Genomic DNA, 24,250 nt, shown 5'->3' on the forward strand with positions numbered 1-24,250 from the left:
CTCTCCTGTCCTCCGTCTAATTCTCTGACTTTTTTCCAGTTTAATATGAAGGACTCTTTCCTGACCCTTCTAGAAAGTTATCCTGCATTCTTCTCTGCTGCTGCTTTAAGTCTTAGTTTCTTGTGCCTCAGACTATTTGAAGGTAGGCCAACTGCTGGGTTGAGCAGGGACAAAGCTTCCCATGTTAGTGGACGAAATTCAAAAACAGACATAGTAAAGAGGTAACTACACAATGGTCTTAGTGGTTCTATGGTATCTTAGAATACTTTTCTGTGGCAGGGTTGTAAGCCATCTTTACTGGCACCAACATGTAATATACAGCAGTTTTGTGACACACCCTTACTCTTTTTATGCTTTGTTTTATTCTAAATCAGATATTACCTTTTCTCTGTATTAGAAACTGCTCCAGACAGGGAAAATCCTCATTTTGCACATTTTCTGTAAAAGCATTATGTGTCACCAAGGTTATTTGAATTATTATATATGTATACCAGACAGTATAGTTTTCGGTCTCTCGAGCTTCCCCACAGGCATAATGATTTGAAAAGCAGCCTGAAGCCGTGGCCTTCTCAGGCAAGGCATGTCTAAGTGAAAATGATGATGTTAAAAGGCATCTTACCAGTTAGATGTCTGCCATGTTCTTGTACAATAGCACTTGTATGAAATGCCCCAATGTACAGTGATTTCAAAGAGGGTGTATGAGTCAAAACAATGGCTGTTGCTTGGCAGCTGAGAGAGACAGTGTGTGTGTGTGTGTGTGTGTGTGTGTGTGTGTGTGTGTGTGTGTGTATGCGCGCGCGCGCATTGGGGGTGCACTCCAAAGAAAAAACTATATTGAAAAGTAAATACCCAAAAGAAGCGAGTGTGTGCAATGTGCAGTGTTTTATGAATTAAAGTGAGGAGATGTGCATCGAGCTGCCTAGTGTTTTCCTTTTATCTTGCACTGTTCAGAGCTTTATTGTTTTGCCTGACAAGTCTCTTCTTTTGGGTATTTACAAGTTTTTCTTTGTAGCAGCTGTGAACTTTGAATTTATTGTATGTATTGAAAAGTAAGCCATTTGAAAGTTGAGAAATTGACATGGATCCATCTAATGAAATGTATTTATTTATTTATTTATTTATTTATTTATTTGTTATTCAGGTTGTCTGGCTAGGTTGATTAATATTTTCAGTAAAGGCCAGGGAGAAAAATTCAGGAAAAAAATAAAAGCGTGTAACACCATAATTAATATACAGTATAAAAATCATAGTGAGAGATGTTAATGTGTGAAATATACAAGCAATTGCAGAGTTAGTACAGAAAAGGTTCAGTATAGGCATGACAGATGTGTAGACATTGTGATAAGTATGTGTTGGTGTAAGCTACAGTTGAAATACTAAAACCTTCTAAAATTATGTGGTGATAGCTGCTACAGTAAACATTGTCACAAAATATTGGCAGAGCTCAATATTATTGTACCAACCTTTCAGCACACTTTGTCCAAAAGCTGGTTATGTTAGCAATAATGCCCGATAGCGTGTGTGTTACTGTGTCAATAACACCCACATTCAGTTCATCAAAACAGGCGGAAGGCTTCTACACCCCTGGAAGGGCATTATTTATACAGAAATACACACCCTGGAGGGGGTTATACTTAGATATTTGGCTGTATGTAAAACTGTTGTGTTTTACTTATTTATTTATTTATTTATTTGTTACTATATTATTTTTTAATATATTTTTGATGTAAAATAATTCCTCACCTAATGTTTCAGACTTGCTGTAGTATATGTAAATAGTGTTTGAAGAAATATTTTACATCATGCCTCTCAACCTCTTAGTACAAGAAATCTGGACAAAGACTGACAAAATCGGGGGACAAAGGCCTCAAAGTAGGGACATATTTTAAATGTTACTCATAACATTTTCAAAAAATATCCAGATATTTATTTTATTTTTTGGTCTCTTACTCTTAAAATGTGTTGTTTGTTGCCAGATATTGGGGATTGAAGTTACTAAATAATGGCATACATTTGAGTTTCAGACTTTATTTCCTTCAGAGAATGCATGCTAAAATAAATCCTGTTATTCAAACAACTTTGTAATTTTATAAGAGCAATATTTAAAATATGTTCCTATTTTTCAGCCTTTGTTTCACCTTTATCTTATGCTTTATCCAGATTTTTTGAGCTAAGAGGTAGAGAGGTACGCAAACCTCTTTTCTGCTGCCAGTTTTCGATCACGCTCATTCAGATGCACATAAACACATGTGCACTCACCCACCACACACACATACACACACACACGCACACACACACACACACACACACACACACACACGCACACACACGCACACACACACACACACACACACACACACTTCTGCTCTCATGCACACAAGCACACTTACCCTCACATATGTAGACCGAAGAATAAACACACACAACCACATGCAAACACACTTTTAATTTTACACTCGCTAAACAGCAAAAACGCTGCTTAGCATGTGTAAAATAATGGTGGCCATTAGTTTTCTTTCTAGCTCTAATGCAGTTTAATATGCTGCTGTGAAGCATCAGACTTGTTTTTCAGTGAGCATTACCTGTAGATTGACACCCTGCTGGAGAACGTTCGTTCACCATTCAGGGGGCCAATGTACAGGCCACCTATTGTCTAAGCAGAAAAAAAAACAGTGAACATTCTAGTCGATTAAAAATAGCCCAGATTTGAAAAATACCAGCTTTAACTTTCACAAAGTAATCTGCAGTAATATCAGCATATGTCTCCTCAAAGTACTGACACTAGAAAAATGTGAAGATCACTCCAATATTTTTACTGCAGGTTTTATGTGCTTGTATATAACTTTTTTTTTTGCTACAAATAGGGTATAGCAAGCATTTTTTTCCAAAGGGGATTTCACTGCAATGGCTAATAAATCTCAGAGGGAGAGAGAGAGAGAGAGAGATGAAAATAAATAAATAAATAAATCAGTCAAAAGTTTTCATCTGTAATAACATCTGTGCATTGCTATGGCACATACATACCCGACAGAGAACAGCACTACATGGATGTGCTGTGCCACCTACAACTGTGTGCTACCCATATCATCTAACTTTCCTATCATTCTATGTCTATGTCAGTCATTACTTGTACATATCCATACCATGGTGGCTTATAGTGTCTGCAGTTACAGTGCTGCATAATGTCAGATGGTGGCAAGACAGTGGCAGTCTCTTCACCAATTACCAAACTGTGCAGTGGTGTGGGCCATTTCCAACCTTCCCTAAATCTGAAACCTTTTCTTCCATCACAGGAAAACATTAGAGAACCCTTGTGTTACTGTTGCCTTGTGCACACAACTGAACATCATGATATGCTCCCCATCTCTGTGCTGTTCAGTTCCTGTGGTCAAATGAAAAATATGTAAAAGAATTGTGATTCTTTTAATCAGTTGCACGTCTACCATTTCTGCGGACCACATTCTTTCCTTTTTGGCACGTACTTTTTTGAAGTAAAAGCCAAAACCAAAGAGAAGACTGCAAACTAGGAGCAGTCACTGAATCCTCAACTGACTTAACCATCCTGTAGGATGTTTTTTTCTCAAAAAATAACTGATGCCAAAATCATGGAATGAAACTAAATGTCAAAAAATGCATTATTGTATCCTTTGGGAAGTCATGTACACCAGGGAACTACCACATTGACAAAATGCCTCTAAGAGTTGACCCAGTTGTTCAGGATTTGGGAACCTATGTGGATAGTAATATAACTTTTGACCAAAATATGTCTTTTATTGTAAGAAAGTACTTCTATATTGCACAGATTATAAAGAAATGGATTGTGTCTAGATCTGGGGATGTCATTGTCCCCATTTTACTCATTTCTCATTAGGCCAGTCATTGAATATAGTCCCCCCTTTGGCATGTATCTGTCCAGACACATGGAATAACTGGAATGCCCAGATAAATACCTTACTAAAAGGATACAAGGCCTAAACAACTTGTCCTACATCCACTGATTCAAAGCACTGTCACTATACTCAGTATCCTACAGCCTGCTAAGAAGTGACCTGTGTCTGGCGTACAAGACATCTTCCAAGCCATTACTGATGGAATTACTACACATCAGCAAGTGAAATGATATCAGAAATACTCAGTCTAGGGATCTACACATCTTCTGTAACATCAACAGAATGGTTTGGAGGACAAGTATATTTTGCATAGAATACTGCTGCTGTGGAACAGAATCCCCATCCACAAAAAACAAAGGTCATCCCTGTCTGTATTCAACTGCAACTTAAGTCTTTGAATCGGGAACAGAAAATTTACCCCAGGACTGCCCCCTGTACTACTAATGGACAGAGGCATCTCCAAATACTTTATCCAATGCATGGGTCCCCTCAAATTATCTATGGTATGATCCCAGTTATTCTCATTAGGGGTAATATATAATTATTGACTATGAGATGGGTAAGGCCAATCTATAACTAAAGGGATGGGTTATTTCAAGCACAAAAAGGGAAACTGGCTTAAAATGTCCCACAAGGGTAGCTAGCCTAGTACTTGCCTATGAACGTATGAACTAGCATGCCCTGCACTACCTGTGGTACTTAGAGCAGATATTGTATAAAAGTCTTCTTGCCAAACACGCTTACAAAGTTGAGTCTGTGACTTACCCAACACAGGTAAAGAAAAAAATGTTAAAGGATTTGTAATGCTATGGAAGGCAATGAGCACTTTACAAGTTTAATGAAGTTTGAATACAGTATGTTGACTACTTAGGATGGGCTACAGTTCTACAAAAATCAACCCATTAAGAAATTCTCCATGAAAAAATAACCCAAACACAATGAACTACCATTGTTTTTGTGAAGCATAGAGCTACGTAGCATCCTATGTAAGGTGCAGTCTTCTTTATATGCTCTTGTACTTTATTATCAGCTGTGAGGTTGCCACAGAACACCAATGTTAAATTTCTGACAGCAGTGACTTTGACTGTAAACTGCATTCACTAACATGAAGAGATAGTTTGCAGTATCTCGGATTAAACAGATTCACCTTCAGATGGTTTGTTTTCATCTAATACCAGTAATAGTACTTTATGCAGCCCAAGACAGAAACATTCCTTTTAAAAATGTTTACTATTACATCCTAGGATTGATGGATATGCTCAATTGTTAAGGCCTAAATTCTGCTCTAGGTTATGAAAAGTTGAATCTCATTTTTTTTAAAACTCCTACTTAAATTCTTGCAGCTAGGTACAACTGTATTTCAGTCTTGCAAGCTAACATAGCTTCAAAAAATACAAGTATTCTCTTCTATCAGCTTTTTGAGTCAGAAACAACAATTTGAGCTTTGATTTCAATAGAAGCCCCGTTCCCTATTTTATGTCATCAGAGCTTGTGTGAAAGTAATCTTATCTTTTAGTCTGGAACTTCTTTGGTCATTCCCTAAAAAGTACTTATATAAACTTTGTTCTTTTCTTCCAGCTGCTCCTGTTAGGAGGTTCCACAGTGGAACATGGGTCTGCAGAATGAGTGGCAGTAGAGTTCTACGGTGTCAAGTTGCCAGCCTGGTGCCCAACCTTCCTCAGAAGGCAGATACATGCACACACTCACACATAGGGCCAATTTAGAATGTCCAGTCCACCTGCATCATGTCTTGGGAATGTGGAAGAAAACAGGAGCACCCAAGGAAACCCATGCAAACATTGGGAGGACATGCAGACTCCGCACAGAAGGCACCCCAGATGAGAATCGAACCGGCGAACCTCTTGCTGTGAGGCAACAATGCTAATCTCTGCAACACTGTGCCACCCATAAGTGCTTATATAAACTCCAACATCAATACCAATTCTAACTGTAGTGTAGTTACTAGAAAAGCCCAGAAATATACTCTTTTCTTGACAAAAAACAACCCCCCCCCAAAAAAAAACAAATTTTATTGAGCATTTCTTGTTATTGCTTCCCATGAGTGCCCTCAAACAATACTATTTAGACTAGATGTGATGTTAAGAACTAGAGCAATATTATTGTGGCTGTATATCACAGAGGGATAAAACCATTAGCATGATCCAGATGACCTATGTTTGACTATAGGCACAGTCGCTGGGAGAGCCATGTGGGGGGAGGGGGTGCAGAGGTGGGAGTAAGTGGCCACATGGACTCACCCATCCTGGAGGGAGGGTAGCAATTGAAGCTTGCTGCAATAGAGCAAAGTGGGTCTAATGGTAGGTTGGAGGTTGTACATGTCTGTGCATCTGCACCTACATGTAGTAACGCAGCAATAATGCAGTGCCTGAAAAATCAGAAAAGGGGTTGTGGATGGATGGATGAATGCAGTGCTTGCAGGGCTGTTGGGGATAGGTAAGGACTTAGGGCACCCTTCCTGGCAACAATATGATGCTGCACCAGTATCATTACTCTCCTTTTCAGACCTGGTTGTGGGCTGGGATGAGCCCATGGGAGGCCCAGGTGAGGCCGGAAGACCCAGAGAATGAGGAGAGGAGGTGGTGGAAGCTAATGGTCAGCTGCATGGATGGGAGGAAAAAAAGGACTAGAGTAACATTAAACCAGTCAAGGCCGGATAAAGACAACTGTAAATGCTAATCTGAGTCCCTGAACAGTGTCAGCAATTAACTGTATTACACCCATGTATGTACATTTCTTTTGTCATAGAAAACATACATTTCTTGCTTGTGTATAAATATTCGTCAAAATATGACTGATACTTTTTTGACATACATTACTACTACATGATGCACTCATAGCAGTGCATCTTGCTGTAAATAAAACTTTGTAAAATAATTTATATTAACAGTTTCTGTTAGATTTCAATTAAACTGGGATCAGGTACAAACACTGCATAATCTGTTCTTTGATAGCTCAGTCTATGATTCTCAAGTATCTGTGTGAGAGTATATATTAGAACATCAGACCATTAGTGTGAGGTCTCATGGATTTTAACCAATCCATCCCTGTCAGCTGTAAATGAATAATAGCATCAGGACAGCAGTATACTATACAGACTACTACAGCTTTATAATGATAATACTGTACCGCCTCTGTCAGTGACACTCAAAACTTCTTTACTAATGAATATTAGACCAACCAAAAAAACATAAGGGGTGTCTGCAAAATCACAATTTTTATCTTTTTTATTTATTTACTTATTTGACTCTTGATTACTGGAAAATGCTTACTAGGCCAATAGTACCCATTTTCAGTGGAGGCCCTGTGAGAAAAGCTCCAAATGTATTAAAATTGACATATTTAACAATTTGCACTAGTATTAACAGTTTACAACATTATAAAATTATACATATATGAAAAATTAGGTATATTGAGAACAGCATAATATATGTTCACTTTCTGGGTATAACAAATAAATCAGGTTAGTAGTGCTAGGAAATACCACAAGATTTATATAAGTGAGACTAGATAAGACAAATACAATTGTATAGACTTTGGAAGAATATTATTCTTCACTTAAAATCCCAGCTGCCTGAATCAGGAGTAGCTCAGATGGATATAGAAGATTCCGCAGCACTTACGGAAAAGAGGAGAGAATAGGAGAAGTTTCTCCGTTTGCTTTGGTCAAATTTCCCCTAGTCAATATGAAATTCACCTGAGGTTTCTCCTGAAAAGAGGCTACAGGCCTTGTGGGACTAACCCATGCAACATATGCTGAGTAAGTAAGAAAGTAAATAAGTTAATAGAGCAGCAGGTATTTCATAAACATGCATTTTCTTATTTATTTATTGATATTTGTTTACCTAGAAAGTTCATCTAGATAAATGTATCCATTTTCGGTGGTGGCCCAGGGAGAAAAACTCCACAAATGAAAGAATAGAAAATTATACATATAGACGTAGATGAAAACTGACATCATATTACAATATACTGTAAATGCATAGACTAATATAAATATTAATGCACATACGATGTGGAATAATACACATATAGTATCATTAAAACAGGATAAATACAATATTATGTAACACTGAAACATGATGACATGTTATACATGTGATAGTTTATCACTCACTCATAAAACAAATGTCAGAGTGGAACATTAAAATAGCGGATAAGTAGGAGAAAATGATGGGGGAGAGTGAGAAATAAGTGTTAAAGGTAATGAGTAGATATGGGAGATGGAGAAATAAAGAGTAAATTCAGGATTACATTTAAGGGGAATAGGAGTAAGAGTAAGAGAAATAAAACAAATCAAGAAGTAGGATGTGTAAATGTATTAGAGGAGAAGGAGCTGGAAGTATCACCCAGGAGATCAGAATGCACAAAACCAGGAGTCAGACAGGAATTATTTTTGTCACAGTTTAAATAAAAGACTGTTATCTATTGCCCAGATTGGTACAGGGATTGGATTTCAGACTTTTGCTACAAGTGTGAGTAAAGACTTTTATCAATTTTTGTAAGGATTATAAGATGTCAAGTACATTTTTGTCAGAAGATCTTAACAATAAGTGTTATGAAACTCTAATATCTGATATTACTAACTGACTAACCCTAAGTGACTTATTAGAAAAAAAAAAACTTTTTGAGGGGCAAGGCAAAAATATGAGGTAAAATCAGGGATGGTCTGTACAATCAGGACAGTTTAAAGGTATGTCTAACACAACTTACTTGCTTCAAATACCATGTAAGCAGACATTTTTAACAGTCACACATCATACACAACATGGCAACCTTATATGTTTGACATAAAAAAAAACAGCTCTAGAGGATTAAGAATAACAGTTGACCCATGATCTCATTCTAGCCCCATGCTCTCATTCTAGCAGTCTGCCTACTACAGGCTTGTATCCCATTTCCCAGTAGTCTGCTCTGGATATAGTTTTCTGATCACTATGTATGTGCACTAGCTTACTATTATTATTATTGCAAAATCATACCTGCATGTCCACAAAATTCCTTAAAATCTTCTATTACTTTCAGCTGCGCTTATTAGGATCACCATAGAGGATCATCTGTTTCCATTTCTTCCTGTCTTCTTGCATCTTGCTCTGTCACACCAACCACCTGCAGGTCCTCTCTCACCATATCCATAAACCTTATCTTAGGCCTTCCTCTTTTCCTGTTACCTGGCAGTTCCATCCTTAGCATCCTTCTCCCAATATACCCAGCATCCCTCCTCAGCACATGTCCAAACCATCGCAATCTTGACTCTTTGGCTTTGTCTCCATCCAACTTGAGCTGACCTTCTAATATATTCATTTCTAATCCTGTCCATCCTTGTCACACCCAATGCAAAACTTAACATCTTTAACTCTGCCACCTCCAGCTCTGACTCCTGTCTTTCCATCAGAGCCACCATCTCCAACCCATATAACCTGGCTAGTGTAACTACCATTTTGTAGATCCTCCCTTTCACTCTTACTAGTACCCATTTAACTCAAATCACTCCTGACACTCATCTCCACCCACTCCGCCCTACCTGCACTCTCTTCTTCACCTCTCTTCCACACTCACCATTACTCTGAACTGTTGATCACAAGTATTTAAACTCATCCACCATTGCAAACTCTACTCCCTTCATCCTCACAATTCCTCTGTCTTCCCTCTCATTCACCCACATATATTCTGTCTTAGTTCTGCTGACCTTCCTTCCTCTCCTCTCAAGAGCATAGCTCCACCTCTCCAGGGTGTCCTCAACATATTCCCTACTCTCATTTACAAATTACAGTGTCAACTGCAAACATCATAGTCCATGGGGACTCCTGTCTGATCTCATCTGTCGAGCTGTCCATCAGCATTGCAAATAAGAAAGGGCTCAGAGCTGATCCTTGATGTAATTCCACCTCCACCTTGAATGCATCCATCACTCCTACCGCAGACCTCGCCACTATCACACTGTCCTCATACATATCCTGTACCACTCTTAAATACTTCTCTGCCACTCCAGACGTCCTCATACAATACCACAACTCCTCTCTAGGGACCCTGTCATATGCTTTCTCTAAGTCCAAAAAGACACAATGCAACTCCTTCTGAAGGTCTCTATACTTCTCCATCAACAATCTCAAAGGAAACATCTCATCTGTAATGCTCTTTCCTGGCATGAAACTGTAATGCTGCTCACTAATCATCATCTCCCTTCTTAACCTACCTTCCGCTACTCTTTCCCATAACTTCATGCTGTGACTGATCACTTTTATCCCTCTGTAGTTATTAAAGCTCTGCACATCACCCTTATTCTTAAAAATCAGTACCAATACACTTTTTCTCCACTCTTCAGGCATCCTCTCACTTTCCAAGATTCCATTAAACAATCTGGTTAAAACCTCTACTACCATCTCTCCTAAACACCTCCATGCTTCCACAGTATGTGATCTAGACCAATAGCCTTTCCATTCTTCATCCTCTTTATAGCTGTCCTTACTTCCTCCTTGCTAATCCATTGCACTTCCTGATTCACTATCCCCACATTCTCCAACCTTCTCTCTCTCATTCTCTTAATTCATCAGCCCCTCAGAGTGCTCTTTCCATCTGCTCAACACACTCTCCTCACTTGTGGGTACGTTTCCTCTCTTCTTCTCCTTCTCCTTCAGCCTACAGTAGCCCAATTTCCAACAGCAACCTGTTGGCTAACAGCACTGGAGGCGGTCATTGTTAACCTGGGCCTTGACCAATCTGGTATGGAAATCTGTATTGTTATCCGCATATTTGACCTGGCAAAAATTTTACTTCGGATGCCATTCCTGATGTAACCCTCCCCATTTATCCAGGCTTGGGGCCGGCATAAAGAAATACACTGGCTTGTGCATCTCCCAGTGGCTGGATTCTTCTGAAATAAATAAATCCTGACTGATCCAGTTGCATGTACCACTCTTTTACTGTCACCATCCATAAATGCTAGTGGGGCACAGATGTAAGAGGCTTTAGTCTGTGATACACATGCTAACACCCACAATGAGACAGATGAATTACATCAATGTATTCAAATACTGAAATCCACATTATTGGCTGCTGTGTCCACCTGACAACCTCAGTAAGCAGTGCATATTAACATCAGATCCTGCGCTGTGCCGAGGTCATCAATGTAAAAGAAGGAGCAAAGAAAGGAAAAGAACTGCAAAGTAACCATCTTGCTGACCTAGCAGAGATTAACCTTTTGCTATTTTCTATAGTCAAGATACTATAACATGCAATTATACCAGTGCTCACCCATGTACTGACTCATCCATCCATCCACATAAAACTCACATTAAGAAAGACTCTTGTGCAGATCACAATTATAATGAAGGGATAGCCAAACTCCTCTAGAGGTTCTCTGTATGCAAGTTCATACCTTATACAATTTTCCTGCGATTAATGGAGAAACTATGCAGCACTCAGACGTTCCCCTTTGTGGTTGGACTGTCAGTAACCTGTGTCAGTTCCTGAACCTCTGTCTCCAGCCCTTGAGTCTGAGTTCTAACTGCTACACCAATGAGCTTTCTCAGTAAACTGAAGTATTAATGCCTGGTCTTAATAAAGTCAGAGAAATGAAGTAGGGAGTGATACCCAAGGAATAAAAGTCTTCTACTAGTCAAATGGTGAAGAATGTTCTGACATGTAACACCGAATAAGTTTACAGGTTTCGGTTAAGGATCAGTGTGGTACAGAAACTGCTGAAGTGTCTCAAGACTAGTCTCTACTCTTAAGCATTTCCTAAGAAATGACTTCAGTTGTTATTTGAGATGCATTTACCAGAAGCACCATTTAAAAAGAACTGCACATAAAATAAAAATGCAGAGTGTAACAGTATGTCAGAACCTACAGATGCTTTCAAAAGAAATGAGCTGAAGAAATGTGCTCTCAATGACATTGAGTAGCTTTCAAGAAAGGTAATAAAACAGGTACTAACAGCTATGTACACACTTTGCTGGTGTATTTCTAGAATTAATTCCAACAATATATGCAATTAGTTCCACTTAGATGGTGTTTTGAGAGCTAAGTTATGAGTCTAATCACAGTTAATTCTGTCTGGAGCGCTGTTTCCCCAGGGCTGTGGGGGTTTGGTGGTAGATTGCAGACTTCATACATACACAGAATAGAATGCATAATCTACACCCATTAATAAAAGCTGTTGTTCCTTAAAGTGATTCTTCATTGTAAAAAAATTACCTTTTCAACACAACATATGGAGCATAGATGTGCAAGGAACACTACTGCTGAATAAAGGAATGTTTTCTGTTGCTGTTTCTATGTGAAAAATAATTAAAAAAAAATCCATTTTTCATACACTGACATCAATGAGGAAAAACAGTGAACTTTGATCTTAGTGTTGTCAGTATAGTAAAAATGTGTGTTGCATTCACAGAACTTAATGGGCACTCCCATCACTTATGCCTGAAGGTGCCCCATTAAAGTCTATGGACAGAACACACATTACCCCAAGGTAACATCACAGTAGGAAATACTAAATTTACTTGGGTCATGGTTTAATAAAAAGTTTACAAAATGTTTTGTTACAAAATGGCTGATATACATAAGGAAGGATAAGCAGGAAAATGCATTGTGACACTTGACTAATTAAATACCGTGTTGCATGTAATAACATAAGAAAGTCACTTTAAGTGTCTTCATTTTGCAAAACGGTACAAATTAATTGAATGAACTACTAGCTCAAACGTTTATTTTAGCAAAAATATGTTGCTGTTTGTATTTAAATGTGTAAAATTGTGATCTGTTATTATGGTTAATCTGCTAATCATTGTTTTTTTAGTTAAATCCAACTCTTTATGACCTCAAGGCCTTTAGCATACCAGGCCTGTCTGTCAACAACTCTTTTACATTCTTTCAAATTTATGTTCATTGCTTCTTAATCTTTGTTGTGTCGCTTTGTTTTGCCTTTGATCTTTCCCAGCAATAGTGCTTCCTCTAATGAATCCTGACTGGTATTATGTGGTGAAGCCATAGATATCTGAAATGACTCCCTGGGCAGTCTCCAGAATGGTACCGCCATCCTAAAGTTGAAGACGAAAAAAATCAAAGGTCCTCTAAAGTTGAGAAAAAAAAGTTAACACACAGTAACACACATTTAAATAACTATAGTGTCGCCTGACTTCAGCTGTTTACATTGATGCTAGTATTGTACTACAATCTGAATGGCAATTGTACCACATAACAATTTGTGCACAGGGTATCTGCCCCCTTTGTCCCATCATAACTTATTTCTTTTCATGTGTCCAAGGTATTTTAGTTTTAGTTTATTACACATTTTAGTGAACAGTCTGGGTTTAATACGTATTCACTGATCTGATCCCGCAGCGTATACCTTAGTACAAAACCTTTGATTTTCTGGTGCACAGTCTCAGTTTTACACCAGCTCTAACAAACATATGTTATTACTGGGAAATGCATAGTTTGACTATACTGATCATTGCTAACAACTGGATTTCTTGCTTTTTAAAATCTTATCCATATTTGTCATTGTATTCCTTTCAAGAAGGAAAAGTCTTAATTTCATGGCTGAAATCACTATCTGCATACATCTTTGAGCACAGAAAAATAAAATCTGCCACTACTAGATGACATATTTTTTTGTTTGTTTTGTTTTCGGTTGTTGATCAGCAAACCAACGTTTGTGCTTTCTACTTTTACCTTCATCAGCAAGCTCAACAACTCTTTTTCATCTGCCGACATCAGAGTGGTATAATTTGCATATCTGAGGACATTGATATTTCTCACAGCAATTTTGATTTCAGTATTTAATTTATCAAGACCACCATTTTGCATGGTAGGGTGACAAAATACAGCTTTGCCACACTCCTTTCCCATTCTTGGAACAGTACGTTATTCCACATATAGTTCTAACAGTTGCTTTTTGTTCTTCTTATAGAACCCCCCTAAAACAGACATTTCATATATCTTAACTGTAAATACTATACCAAAATCAGAGCTTATTAACATTTATAAACAGGTGTATTCTTAAGACTTTTTATCCCTTAGGATTCCCCTATACCTTTCTCTTGTCCTGCTCTAATGTCAATCACTGATAGGGAAGGCAGTCTCTAATCTGCAATCCAAATGTTTTCTTGACCTCTTCCCATTCTATGATCTTGCCTTCTTTAATTATTTAATCCCAGTACCTTGGTTCCTTTGCCAGCTTCCTCCAATAAATTCCAGTCATCTTTTGTCTGTTCTCTGTACCTCTAATTGCAGTCATCCCTAATGGCATAATTTCCTTTCTCGACTTCCATGTTGACTTAGTTGTCTGTATACTTTCTGCTACTTCACAAATATAATGATTCTGTATTGCTGTTGTTAAAATGAAATACCTGCACTGGTCCAGTTTTTAACTGAATCGAGAAAAGAAGCTGCTGTTAAAAAAGGGGTAATTAGTAGGGGATATTAAATAATGCATAATAACTATAGGAATCAATCAGAAAAAGTCAGAAAAGATTAGGAAGAAAGATTAGATGTGCAATTCTCAAAGAAGCAATGGCAGGATGTATGGTTTGCTCCCAAATATGCCATAAAGTCTAGAAGATTTAGGATTTTTACCTGGAAGTGTTTACATAGATACTTTTATGCCCCAAGCAGACTCCAAAGAATTTTTCCTCAGGTAGATGGCAAATGGAGGTTTGAAGGAGAAGAAAGCGGAAAATGGGAACATATGTTTTGGGAGTTTAATGAGTTGGCAGACTTTAAAAATTCCCTACAGAGTCCTCTGTTGGTAATATTTTGCTATCAAATGAGTGTAACTAAGGAAATAAATTTTTGAGCTGGGATACAGGATTTGAATTGCCGAGGCATAGTAAGGTCTTGTTAAATTTAATTTTGGTGGCTGCAAAAGAAAGCAATTACTAGAAAATGGAAATCAAAATCTAAACCAACTATACTTGAAGTAGTGAATATTGTAACAGAGGTAAAACAGCAGGAGGTAGGATCTTTAGAAAAGAGTAGGAATAAATTACATAGACAAAAATGGAAATTGTGGGAAAAGCACATGCAGAAAAATGTTTTGGAGGAGGAATGCGGTTTAAGAAAGGCAGGGATTAAATAATAAAAAATGAAAGTACAACCAGACCTGATGAAGGATACGGCTCTCAGCCAAAACAGAGTAAGAATCCAAAAACCACTACAGCTGCGAAAATCTTCTATTTAATGTACAAAACACACAGAACAAGTAAGCGCTTTCACAATCACACTGACCACTTCATCAGACTGAATACATTATGCATAGCAACTTCCTTTTAAGCACATACTCAATTAATGACAATTAATCAATTATACAATTAGCAAAATAATCTTAAATATGTAAAAAAAAATTAAAATTGTATAAAAAATACATAAACCAATACTCCAATTCATTCATAACTAATATGTATATTTAACTAATATCACTCTTCTACTAAGTTTAATGTTTAAGTGTTCTAGCGTTCAAGAAAGGTTGAAGTGAGACTGTCTCATTGATTCCCGGTAATGGTGAGCATTTAGCTTAAGAATCCATCTCTGCTCTGCTAACTCCGTTCTGTTTTTAATGTCCCCCCTCTTAAGCCTATATCTAAGATTTCCAGTACAAAAAACTTAAAACAGTGTAATAACCCCTCAGTCTCAATGTGTTTAGCTAAAGCACTGGTTTCCTTCCTATTCTGGATATCCCTAATATGTTCCTGAATGCTTTCTTTTAATATTCTGTTGGTCTTCCCAACGTAAGAGGCCTTACAGACTTCACAGAATGCAAAATAAACTATATTCCTTGTTCTACAATTAGCATAATACTTAGCATGTATCTCAAAATTCACAAATGGATGCATAAAAGTAGTGCAGGAGTAGACATGTTTACAAGCAGTACAATTCCTACAAACATATGTACACTTTCGCTGGGATAGATTATTAAACCTATTCTCTGGGGTTCTATAGCAGAGCTGACGTTTTAAAGATTTTTTATTTTTAAAAGAAAAACTGGGTGCATCATTTAATACCCCCTCTAGTTCTTTAACTCTATTCAGGATGCTCCAATTCCTCTTAAAAACATTGCAAAAAATGTTTATGTCACTGCCATAGGCAAGGGGAAACCTAAGTTTATTCGTTCCTTCCCTGCCACTCTGAGGGACATCATTCCGCCTTCTGTGAGTAATATGCTCTCCCCTTACCATCTCTCTCTCTCTTAGTAATTCAACTAGATATCTATCATACATATGTGCAGGAGACCCCCTCTCCATGACATCTTCCCTCAGTGTATCCAATGCCAATTGAATTTGTGCTTCATCATTATGCAATCTCATTAACCTTAAAATCTGCCCTTTCACTACATTCTTTCCAATAAAGTACGGATGCATGCTATTTCTATGCAGCAACACATTTCTTCTAGTGGGTTTCCTATACAGACTAGTTTGTATCCCTAGTATGTCTGATTTCTTCACCGTCAAATCTAAAAACTCAATTTCATCTGATGAAACTTTGCTGGTAAACTTTAAAAACTCAGTGGTCGAATGTAGGTATACTAGGAACACATCGAGTTCCCTTTGTGTACCCCCCCATAAAAAGAACATGTCATCCACAAAACAAGTATATCAGATCAACTTTTTTCTGTACTCTTGTTTCATTAGAAAGGTTTCACATTCCCACTCAGCCAATGCAAGGTTGGCATAGCTATTGGCACATGGCGTGCCCATCGCTACACCAACCCTTTGGAGATAGTACTGCTCCCTAAAACTGAAGATGTTATTTTCTAAAATAATTTTAACAACAAGCATAGCAAATTCACTTTGTCATTAGTATAACATCGTTTTGTATTCAATATACTCCGAATATTTTCAACACCCCAATTATTCGGAATGTTTATTTGTGTCTTTCGGCTTTTTCCCGGTTAGGGGTTGCCACAGCGGAACTCCGGTCCGCTAATGATTGGCAGTAGAGTTTTACGTGCTGGCTTGCTGGGCCTAATGCACAACCTTCAACGAAGGAATACCCGTTCACACATGTAGCCACACAGAAGACGCTCTAACTGTGGATCGAATGGGCAACGTCTAATTGTGAGGCGACACCGCTACCGCAGCACCACCACCACAGTAACACCCCAATTATTCAGAATAATAGTGAATAATGACACAATGTCCAAGGTAACAAACAAAAACTCACATTCAATGCCCCTTGTCTTGCTATACAATTCCTGTAAAAATGACTTGGTATCTATAAGTATACTTTCACAAGTTTCCAACACAGGACGTAGACATTTTTCAACATAAATTGACAGGGGCTCAGTAGCTCATCCTTTACTAGAGACAACTGGTCTCATAGGTGGGTTAACTAAATCTTTATGTACCTTAGGCAGACCATAACTTGTCAGATACACAGGGGTATCCACTGTAAAATATCTAAATAATTCCTCAGAAATTGTTCCATTAACAAAAAATTAAATATCAGGACAGAAATTCTATCTATAATGGCTTTTCCTTGCATTCATGTTATCATCTGGTAGGCAACTTCACCATGCAACAATAAATGCATTTGAGTAACATAAAGGTCTTTGTCAAGAACAACAATACTCCCCTTGTCCACAGGCCTAATTTCAATAGACTGTAAGGCTTTCAATTCAGCCAGTGCATCATTTTCATCTTTACTCATATTAAAATAATGAGGTGTTACACCTTTATTAAATATCTTCTAATCTCCTTATCACATACAGCAATAAATATTTCAACAGTCGGATGCATTTTGGGAACAAATGTACTAGGTTTAACAAAATTGCAACACTCAGTACTAGTATTTCTGAAAATAGTTGTTTAAGTAAGAGTCCTACCAAACAGTCTTAGTTCTTTCAAAACATCAGTTAACTCAGTCTTTTGCGCTGGAATAAAAGACAAACCTTTGCCTAATAATGTTACCTGCACATCTCTCAGAGATATGCTGGAAATATTCAGGACCAAACCTTCAAATTTTGGATCGTTGTAACTCTCTGTTGCATTCCCGTCAGTTCTTGTGATTGTGGAGCTCTGGCCCTTCTCCCTCAGCTCCTCAACCTCTCTTTGATGGGTAGTGCGTTCTGCAGTTGAAACGGTACAATGGGGGTCCCCTTTTTTGCACTCGAATCCTCGGAAAAAGGATTTGTTTGCATGCTTTGCTCTAACCTGTTCCTTACTTCTTTAGTACTGATAACTTTATGCTGTCCCTTCTTGACAGCACTGTGTGTATTATCAGAAGTAGACACCATCTCCATTTCAATTGTATTCATATGCAGAATCATTTCCTCATTCTCCCTTACATTCACAATTGGTTGCTGAGTAACTGGTCACTCATTTGATTGGTTGGTGCTCGTAGCAGGTAGTCTCGGCCAAGCAAAGACCCTTCCACTTTGGAAATCATTCGTGTCTCTTTGCAGTTTCTTTATTTTTCCACTTTAAAGGTGTTTCTCATAGTTAAAAATCTGCTCATGTAGCACATCAATTTTATCTAAAATATTATCAGCATAGTAAGTGGCTTGCAGCCGCATATAAAGTTCCTTTAGCTCTTTCTTCAGATCCCTTTCTTGTGGCACAAAAAATCAACGAGTAAACCCATATAATCATAGCTTAGTTGTAAGTTCATTTGTTGCCATTTCTTTAACAAGTCGGGGAATAAATCACCATAAGAAGGCATTGTCAAAACACGTAACCCTCTCGGAACAATTTTATAATGCGGAGAGTCTTCTAAGTAGAACCTTTGCCACTGGAGGTGCTTGAATTTTAAACTAGTTATCCTACATATGGAAGGTTTGTGGCAGGAGAGGAAGCTTACACCCTGTTGAGTTGGGAATTGTTGGTTGAAGGATTATTGTGTATGTTATTTTAAAAGTGTCTTAGTTCTGGTTTAAGCACTTGGGCTCTAAACCAGTTATTTTACATTAGGAAGGTTTGTGGTCTACACTCTTGTGTTAGGAGAGGTTATCCTAAACTCATCTGTGCTGTGAATTTCTGGTGGAAAGCTTATTATGTCTGTTATTCTAAAAGTGTATTATTTCTGGTTTAAGCACTTGGACTCCAGACCAATTATTTTACATTATGAAAGTTTGTGGTCTACACTCCTCTGGGAGGAGAGGGTAGCCTCCACCCTTCTGAGCTGGGAATTGCTGGTGAAGGCTTATTGTGCCTGTTATTTTAAGTGTCTTTGTTCTGATTTAAGCATTTGGGCTTCAAACCAGTTATTTTACACTAGGAAGGTTTGTGGTCCACACTCTTGTGGCTTTACTGTCTGTTTACCTACTAGAGCATCTAGTTGGCACAAAGCTGAGGTTTGCTCATCAAGTTTCTTGTCTTATTGGCCGATTCAATATTCAAATTTCCCTCCCTCTTCCCTAGTAGATCAGTAGCCATGGATATTTACTTCCTGACTCTCTCCCTGTGACCAGTCTGGTTGAGATGAGTATCCTGAGGCACTGTAACAATTGCTTCATGTATACTGACAACCTACTTATTCTTAATAAAACAGATAAAGTATGAAAGAGGTGTGCATGCACTTTAATGCTGGAGTAAAACTCTGTCATACAACGAAAACTAATCCTATAGAGGTTGCCAGTGATACTTGCATCACACCCACTGCACAGGATAAAGATCCTACATATAAAACTACTTATGCTGAGGCACTTACAGGTAACCTTCCTAAAACAGGAAGACCTCCTGCACAGTACAGTAAAAGAAAGGGTCCTCAGCCATCATGTAAACACTCCATTAAAACACCACCCATGGCTACACTGTATCAAATCACACAGTCATTTAGTTTATTGTACCACAGGTACCAATATGACTCTGCCATAGTCCATGTGGGTGTTAATGACTTTAGACATACCTCCCAAGACATGATCAAGCTCGCTGATTATGTTTCTCACACAGGTATGAGCTAAGCACTGAGCAGCATTCTACTTTTTTGAAGAGGTGTGATGGGGAAGAAAGAGATAATTGGGAACACATTTTTTGAGAGTGTAATGAGTTAGTAGACTTCAAAAATTCTTTGCAGTCTACTCTGTCAGAAATACTGGGTGAGTAAACTGATGTAACTAAGGAAATGATTTTTTGAGCTGTGATGCAGAATCTGAATTGCCTAGACATAGTAAGGCCTTGCTGAGCTTAAATCTGGTGGCCACCAAAAAGGATTTACATGAAAATGGAAATCAAAGTCTAAACCAACTGTACTAGAAATAGTGCACAGAGTAACAGAGATAAAAGAAGTGGAAGTGGAATCTCTTTAAAAGGGTAGTTGCAAATTACATAGAATGGAAATTGTGGGAAAATACACACAGAATAATGTTTTGGAGGAGAAATGCCATTTAAGGGAAGACATGAATTGAATGAACTATGTAATGTTTGACAATTACTGTACAGAAGGTATTTGTGATGTATAATGTTTGCAACTAAAAATATTTCAATATGGTTTGTTTTCACTTACATAAATCTATAATTGCCTATGCCATAATTCAATAAAGATGTTTCTAGTTAAAAAAAAAAGTATTTCTGAGAAAATATTATGCACAACATGAAACATTATGAATTCTGAACTTCTTTTTCCATGCTGAATGATTATCTCAAAGTACTTTCTGTTTATTTTCTGATTCCAGTTAGTGCTTTTGCACATTTTCCCTTTAACCTTCACGTTTATTGTACTGTTAGACTGATACTTTTTTGCACACTTCCATTTCTTCAGTTAATTCCTTTACCTGAGAAGTTATTTTCACTCAGCCTGTGCATTTACACAGCTTTAGACACAATCATATCTGTTTCTTTTAAACGCTTGCACCTTTTCAGTTAACTTTTTCTCCCACAGTTACTATGTCACTTAATAGGTTTCAACAGTACAAAACATGGCCAGTGGACCAATAATTACATGTGGACAAAGTGCTGAGAAAGAGGAAATTTGATGTGCATGCACGCCTGTGTTATGGCACGTAGGAGGGGAATGAGAAGATTTAGTTTAAACATACAACAGTAGTTTAAAGAAACAAAGGACAGCATCACTGCCCTCAAGGAGAAGGAAGGACAAAAACAACATGGACGACATAACAGACCACTTGTCTTCTGTCCTTCAGCTTCACACATCGATGTGTTTCTTTGAGACTGCATTGCTTACTGTGCAGTGTGACAGCTCACCTGCTTTTAAATCAAGGGACTAAAGCTCACCTGATACCTATTACCCTAAGTTTACCTATTTTTAGTAAGTTACGATTTTACCTGTCCATCCTGCAAGGCAATGGCAGTGTCCTGTGACAGGATCACATCCGTCTGCGTGGCTGCAGTCACAGTTCTCACTACATTCCAGACCATAGGTGCCATCCTTTAAAAGAAAAAGGAAAAAAGAAAGGAAATTAATACAAGGAGATATTTAGTATTTGGTCTGTTTCACTGGATATTTTATAATGTTGTCAATAAACTATGCAATCAATACCTCTCATACTTCTGACTATCTCAACTCTAATACACATTTGAATCACATGCTTTTATTGACAAACTAATAGATATCATATCTAATTGATAAACTCATGTGTTATTATGTAACACCCTGACTCACTTATGCTTTGTATTCTATATAACAGTATTAGTGAAAGGTCTAAGACAGCAATGTTTTATTGCTTATCCGAGCAGAGGCTGAACTCTGTCGTGGAAGATGATTAGTGACAATCAGCCAGTTTTTATTATTACTATTATCTTCATGAAGGTGATTATGAATCCTCATGCCAGCTCTTCTGCTGAGATGAATAGGACCTGGGAGCTGAAACTTATGTCGTCTAAATCATTACAGATGACAGGGGTTAATATTTTTCTATTCTCAGGGGGCCTAGGGGGTCTTTGCATCAATAGAGCTGGCAGTGCTGCACTCCTCCCTGTGGCAGATTTCAGCATCTGAAGGTGATGTTTCTGTCTATGTGCATCACTCTGTTACCAGTAAACTACTTCTAGATAGTGCAGAAAAAGAGAATTTTACTAGGGATCATTCCTTGTTATACGACTTGCAGGATGAATACCTGTAATTGTCATTTCCTTATTGATTGGACAAACCTGTCAGGTCATAAAATGATTAATATTATATAGAAAGAGATTAGAAGCTAGAAAACAAAGTTTGCAAGGACTGATTATGCACCTGAGCATATTGGCTTACCACTTTTTGTTTGTATCTCTTTTCTCCCTTCTGCCCACTGGTCATCAAGCCTCCTCAAGGCACAGGTCGCATCCATACAGCCTGTGTGTGCTGGAAATTATCGTGACTGACATTGTGCTGTCATCTGCATCCCAGCACATATGACAGCATGTTTTGCATTATGGATCTAACTTTTCCCTCAGTTGTGCTGTACACACCTGCATTACTGACTTGACTGACTGTGATACCATCATGCTCATGTATATGTGCTCCTTCACATGGAGGACAAGAGCTACTATGAGAGGCTTGGCCAGCTACAGTGCATAACCTTCCCTATGCCAGCCCCTGCTTTTGGTGATTGTAAGATCTCCAACACACAACACTTGAGTAGCATGTATAGCTGAGTGGGAGCCACCTCCTTCCCACAGGATAGGTACCACCCATCCTAGGTATGGCTGGGTGGGCGCCACCTCCTTCACACAGGATAGGTACTGCTCATCCTCCATGTAAGTACAGTGAGTTGTCTCAGCCATTAATTGGACTTGATTCATCTGGATAGTAGTCAGTGCTTTATGCCACCTGGCTGGCTTTCTTACTATTTTTTAATACCTTTGAGCAGTTTATTTATATTTCCAATAAGAGAAATGAGAGTCCTTTATCTTATTAGGAACAACTCTAACAGAGTATTGAAGAATGCAACTTAAATGAGGTTGTTTATTCACAAATCAGCACTGATATTTCAAATATTAACTGGAATGTTGCTAGGTGGGTTGCAAACTGGCTCATAGATAGAACCCACAGTGTGAAAGTAGCTGACTCCAAGTCAGACTGCTGACCAGTCATGAGTGGAGTCCCACAAGGTTCAGTCTTGGGTCCTCTCCTGTTTGATATCTACTTCTCTGAAGTCCAGGCCATCACAAAGGGACTCTGGCTGACAAAGTTCGTGATGATTGCAAGTTGGGAGCTATTATTAACTCCCCAAGTGATGTTGACATCCTACAGAAAGGCCTCACTGAGACCAACGACTCGTGTCAGAACAATGGACTTAAGCTCAATGTCAAAAAATGTGTCGTCATCCCCTTTGGGAAAAACTTGATTCCCATAAATTACAACCAAACACTATGCTATGCACGTAGGTACTGCACGGCTGGAACGAACCATAGAAAACACTGTTGGCCAGCAGATGCGTGGAACGGTGCAAAAATAATAAAACACTCAGAAATTACTAATTATACATAACTTTTAATAATCAGACCGTTTTCGGCAAAAAAATGCCTTCTTCAGTGATACACAGCAAAAAACCTGTGTATCACTGAAGAAGGCATTTTTTTGCCGAAACCGGTCTGATTATTAAAAGTTATGTATAATCAGTAATTTCTGAGTGTTTTATTATTTTTGCACCATTCCACGTATCTGTTGGCCAACAGTGTTTCCCATAAATTACCACATCGATGGCAGTCCACTGAACAGAGAAGGCATTATAAGAGATCGGGGAACAAAGGTTGACAGCAACTTCTCTTTTGACCACTACATCACCACTGTGGTCAGAAAGTCCTTCTATGTGGCACATCTCATTACTAAGGGTTTTGCATCCAGGAAGAAAGAGGTCATTATCTCCCTCTACTCTTCCCTCATTAGGCCAGTCATCGAGTACAATGCCCCATTTGGCATGTATCTCACTAGACACCTGCAACAACTGGACAGGCTGCAAAACTACCTCACAAAGAGGATCCTAGGCCATAAACACTTGCCCTATATGGACAGACTCAAAAAATTCCAACTATTCTCTGTCTCATATCGCCTCCTTAGAGGCGATCTCTGCTTGACTTACAAAGCCATGTCTGACCCAGCTCTGTTAGAAATGCTACATCTAAAGAAATCCCAATCCTTCTGTGCCACATACTCCAGAGACCAAATCAATCACATGGTCTCGGTCATATGAAATTTGATGTTTCAGAATTTCGAGATTATGAAGTGAATCCACACACACACACACATATATATATATATATATATATATATATATATATATATACAGATTTGCTTTATAATCTCGAAATTCTGAAACATTGAATTTCATATGATTGAGACCATATGATTGATGTTTCTGAATATCGAAATTCCAAAACAAATCCAAAAAAAAAAAAAAAATGAAATGTTTCTGCAGGGGGACAAGCCCCCCCCCCCCTGCATCCTCCACTCCCCCGCTACTTAAATAT

General features: G+C 38.2%; 1 protein-coding gene across 1 annotated transcript in view; it reads right to left on the reverse strand.

The window, feature by feature from the left end:
* The window catches only part of MEGF11 (multiple EGF like domains 11), a 4,956,374-nt gene that overhangs the window by 727,029 nt on the left and 4,205,095 nt on the right, over nucleotides 1–24,250 (reverse strand). Inside the window, 1 exon segment of the mRNA XM_044077861.1 lies at nucleotides 21,128–21,230. Within this exon segment, the coding sequence (XP_043933796.1) occupies nucleotides 21,128–21,230 (103 nt within the window).

Source organism: Protopterus annectens, chromosome 7.part0 (genome assembly GCF_019279795.1).
Source record: "Protopterus annectens isolate FY-2018-M chromosome 7.part0, PAN1.0, whole genome shotgun sequence".
Taxonomy (NCBI): domain Eukaryota; kingdom Metazoa; phylum Chordata; order Ceratodontiformes; family Protopteridae; genus Protopterus; species Protopterus annectens.